The sequence below is a fragment of the Opisthorchis viverrini genome (genome assembly GCF_000715545.1).
Source record: "Opisthorchis viverrini unplaced genomic scaffold opera_v5_49, whole genome shotgun sequence".
Taxonomy (NCBI): domain Eukaryota; kingdom Metazoa; phylum Platyhelminthes; class Trematoda; order Opisthorchiida; family Opisthorchiidae; genus Opisthorchis; species Opisthorchis viverrini.
Window position 1 is genome coordinate 1,878,222 of NW_008751705.1, and position 4,798 is coordinate 1,883,019.

At 44.9% G+C, this 4,798-nt stretch overlaps 1 protein-coding gene across 1 annotated transcript in view; it reads right to left on the minus strand.

Moving 5' to 3' along the window:
- T265_03450 (hypothetical protein) overlaps nucleotides 1-4,798 on the minus strand; it is a gene marked incomplete at both ends in the record, with an annotated part of 108,787 nt that overhangs the window by 32,069 nt on the left and 71,920 nt on the right. The window contains 4 exons of the mRNA XM_009167934.1: nucleotides 826-1,004; nucleotides 1,809-1,991; nucleotides 3,117-3,220; nucleotides 4,263-4,488. Coding sequence (XP_009166198.1) covers nucleotides 826-1,004; nucleotides 1,809-1,991; nucleotides 3,117-3,220; nucleotides 4,263-4,488 — 692 coding nt within the window. The remainder of the gene's footprint in view (nucleotides 1-825; nucleotides 1,005-1,808; nucleotides 1,992-3,116; nucleotides 3,221-4,262; nucleotides 4,489-4,798) is intronic.

Here is a 4,798-nt window from a genome sequence, read left to right on the forward strand (position 1 = left end):
CACACACACACACCAGACATTACCGGATACTGGAGATTTGGTATTGATCTGAATAAGCTGGCTGGGCACGCCACAGATAGTTCAACTGTACACCCGAGTAAATACTCTAATCATAAGGGTTGTGGAGGTATAGGGTTCACCAGTAAACTGCACACAAGCCAATCTGCCCGTTGTACATAAGATAGTCAACTCAAATCACTCTGGAACGTACACTTTCCAATATCCACGTGCTGAGAGAATTCTGTGATTCTGTCGAGCCAAAAAAACAGATATGTGTTCTCGACACACATCAAGGTGGGTGAATCGCAAACTTCGCATTCGGCCTCCCGAACTACGCTCTGCGCCCGGCTGGCGGGGGCAGAATTCTTATTTTTTACTAGCTCACCAGGATTCTGCTACTCAATTTGCCGCGTGCATTCAGTCGTATCAAGGGAAGCAACCATCATTACAGTGTACATTACTGTGATTGTGCCGTTGATCCAAGGGCTTAGTGGTGTGGAATGGCCAAGATAAACGGGAAATAGTGTGAAAGCGTGAAAACAAGGCAGCAATTATTTAGGTTCGAAACGGGCAACTAATTGAGCTTTTATATCAAGTCAGTTAGTCAATTTATCGAGAGCGGAAGACAAACATCCACTCCGCGAAGTGCTCTGCTACTAGCGGATTAGTTCCAGAGAAATTGGTCAAACGCAAACTACTCAAAATTGGTAAGTAGCGTCAAATATCTCCGCTGACTGTCACGCAGAGTGGGGGCGGTTTCACCCCAGAGTGAGTCCACGGGTACGAACAGCTAGACAGAAAAGGGAATAAAAGATACATACATACCTGGTGCGTCACCGCCAGATCCATGATTAGTGGATGAATGTCGCTCTTTGGGTAGCAGGTCCACGGGAATTGAATTCAGCATCTCGGAAAACCGTATTTCAGCTTCTTCACGAGTGACGTAGAGAGGATCAAAGGTCTCATTCAATAAACGCTCCGAATCCAGAGTTTCATACGGAAGACTGTGGCAAGTGACAGAAAACAAGAAATGTCACCCTCAAAGTCATATCAAACGATCTTTATGGGTCCCAATCAAACTAGCAAAGAATANCCCAAGACGGACCACAAATAACAAGAGGATATTCACTTCAAGCGGGGGATTGTCCCCCGTCCATGGGATCGCAGGCTACGCCGCGCCAGATAAGGAAGGTTGATGTAGGTTTTCTAAGGGAATGACCTTTCTAAGGAAGTGCCTCACTATGAGGATATAACGGTAGGGGATTAAATAACAAAATAGAAAAACTAGGGTAAGCGGATCACTTAGCTCATCAATAAATCCAAAGGGCTAGGGGATATCAACGGATACAGAGGTGAATACATGGTAAGCGGTAGTCCATAGGCTGGCGGGCGCATAATTTTCACTTTTTCCTAGCTCACCAGGATTCTGCTACCTAGTCTGCTGCGCGCATTCAGTCGTATGTAGGGGATCCACTGTCATTGCAGTGTGTGGAAGGGCTAAGATAAAGGAGAAATGGTTTGAAAGTGTGAGAAGAACAAGGGAGCAATTATTTAGGTTCGAAACGGGCATTTAATTAAGCTTTTCAGTTAGTAAATATAGTGAGAGCGGAAGACGAACATCCACTCCGCGAAGTACTCTGCTACCGGCGGATTAGTCCCAGAGAAATTGGTCAAACGCTAACTACTCAAAATGGGTAAGTAGCGTCAAATATCTCCGTTGACTGGCACGCAGAGTAGGGGTGGTTTGGCCACAGAATGAGTCCACGGGTACGAACAGATTCACAGAAAAGGAAATAAAAGATACATACATACCTGGTGCGTCACCGCCAGATCCATGATTGGTGGATGAATGTCGCTCTTTGGGTAGCAGGTCCACGGGAATTGAATTCAGCATCTCGGAAAACCGTATTTCAGCTTCTTCACGAGTGACGTAGAGAGGATCAAAGGTCTCATCCAATAAACGCTCCGAATCCAGAGTTTCATACGGAAGACTGTGACAAGTGACAGAAAACAAGGAATGTCACCCTCAAAGTCATATCAAACGATCTTTATGGGTCCCAATCAAACTAGCAAAGAATAGGACGTTCACTGACCTAACGCTTGTTCACAAACCAGCAGATAGGATGCCTTTCATTTCAGGCAGGACGGTTTCTAAATTGTATATAGCTGAGTATATGCCGGACGGGGAACTTTCAGCACGAATCGGACAGAACAGGAACGTTGACAAGACTGATGAATACAACGAGCACAGTCTGTGCAACTGTGGAAAACGGTCGATATAATTCTTGCAATGCGACAGCTATTGTGTACTCTTTTATCGAACGATCACAAATCTTCTTGAGTTGGATACCAATACCTATATGATTACCCAGGGTAAACATTTCAAACCCATCTGCAGAACGTTAATGTAGAAAGATAAAAAACGACGCCCTTACGGTGATTTCACGCACAAAGAGTGGTCCCTCAGTTGGACGGATTTCGGTGCTCAAAAAGACAGTTTTGGAGCCCGTGTAGGAATCATGTTGGCGACATGGTTAGGTGAGAGATAAGTAAACGATCATCATCGGTATTCTGAACGACAAATACAAGTGGCCTTGTGTAAATAACGAACAGCGCAGTCTGAGACCATGCATCACTGTCGATAGCAACAATAGATGAGAACACTGCCGGGTAACCAGATAAGCCCTGTGATGTGGGAAAGAAATAGTAGGGCAATGAGAGAGACCTAGAGGTGCCTACATCTCCAACACACAGTAAGACAATGTGGATAGAAACTGACATCAAAAATACCACTGGCATCAGTTAGCTGCCATGTCATTTAGTGTCACAGGGAGGGTCAGCTGGACTCCATTCTTAAGGGCGAACCATGCCCAAACACTACGCACGGCTTAACAGTGCAATCGCAAACGCTGAATGCATATGAAGCTGAGAACTGAAACAAGTGCTTCCCGAGGCGATTGAACAGATCAGACAATACAGTACAATTCTTGTAAACCGCCCATTTTCATGGAATCTGGGCACGAAAGGAACATCGAGGTACCGAAATCCAATGAGAGATATTGTGCGGGAGCATTGAGACTCGGCCACAAATGATCGGAGAGGCGGAGGAAACTTACTTTGTAAATCCAGCCCACGGGCGTATTCTGTACTGTAGCCGTGGTTGTCCATATACAACGGAGGCGTTAGGATCAGGTGTCTGGGACATCGCACTATGAATTTCCTGTTGTGAGACGACAAAAATAGAACGGAGTCCGGAAAACCTGAAGCATTTGCATATAGCATAACGAGATAAACAGAATAAGGCAGTAAGAAACTCAGTGGGAATAGAGAGTTGAAATTTGCCGGTTGCTTGCAATGTTTGTCCTACGATTTGATTGTGATACTATTAAACCAGTGTTAACGTAAATATCGGAGTAAACGACTGTTTGACGAGTCCTTCCATATCTGGTGATGCTCCTAGCATCACTAGCAGACTTACTTTCGTTTTGTACCAGTTTATTTCTCATCAAATGAGTCGTTCGGCAGATGTGGCTAGCTAGAATTCCCTGATTCCAAAGGGAGAGAATAGTGAACAACCTGGGGACATTGAAAACAGAACAAGAAAGACAGAAAAATCTAGCATTCACAGTTGTTTAGCGGTTTCCGAGATATTCGTTTCCAATATTCCGATGGCATCGTATGGAACCGGCTGGTAGCGTCAGGTAGCAGCTGGGATATAGGCTAACCCCATCCAGGATAAGATTTGCGTTCCGTGGAATGAATGGATAAGCCTCTTAGACTTCTGTACTTCAACGTGACGTCCATATAAAGTTTGAATAGTCCTCTTCTCTGCTCTGCCAAGCAGAATAACTGATAGTGTGATATGACAGTGGGTTGTCTCTGGAAGTGAGTCATACCAAGGGCACCTCAAACGGGCATGTGACCAACTTTTTTTGCTAGTGTCCGTCACGTGACAACGCTCGAGAGCGATCGAAATGTGTCAATCATGGCGTTCCTTCTACAGGATGTTGAAACAGTGCGTAGCTTAAGTCCCAACTAAACGTATGCAGATCACGAGTGTATCAAGAATGAAGTGCAGCTACGACAACATTCATTCCAAGACCAGTACGGTAATTAGGGACTGAAGCAACTAGTGAGAAGTTCCAGCAACGTTGTGACAGTCTACCAAGTGGAAGATAGGAATATCTATTAGGATAGAAAACAGTAATGATTGGGTGTCTTGGCAGGTAAAACAAATATAAAAGTGCCAAATTTATGCTCACCTGAAGACGGTGAGGTAATCGACAGTCGTACAAAAGTGGGTAGACGTCGCGATCGAAGAAATGATGCAGAATGGTTGACTGTGAGTAGAGACCTGAAAGCGGTGGAATGCAACCACTGCCGTCAAGTACCAGATGGTGAATAGAGTGCGTGGCCTGCTGAGAACTGGGCAGTTGACACGCAGGTAGTTCGTCAGGACGGAAGCTCTCAGTGGCCACTTTGGTGAGTCTACCAACAGGGAGAAAGAAGGAGAAACAAGAGTGAACAAGAGTGAGAGAGAAGGTGCAATAGGCCAGTAAAAATGAACAACTGAATTGAAAAGTGGCATAAACTCTGGTATTTTTACTCACGGCAGCAAAGTGGTTCCTTCACAGAGGCCGGAATCGATAGATACGATTATTTTGTGAAGCAGTTCCGCTCCAAGACAGAATCGCAATGTGACTTATTTGGTACGTGACAAAAGTTGGAAATCACGGAGAACCGGAAATTACAGTCTATTCTACAAAAAAAAAAAACGCTCGACCGGAGCACCCTAGCT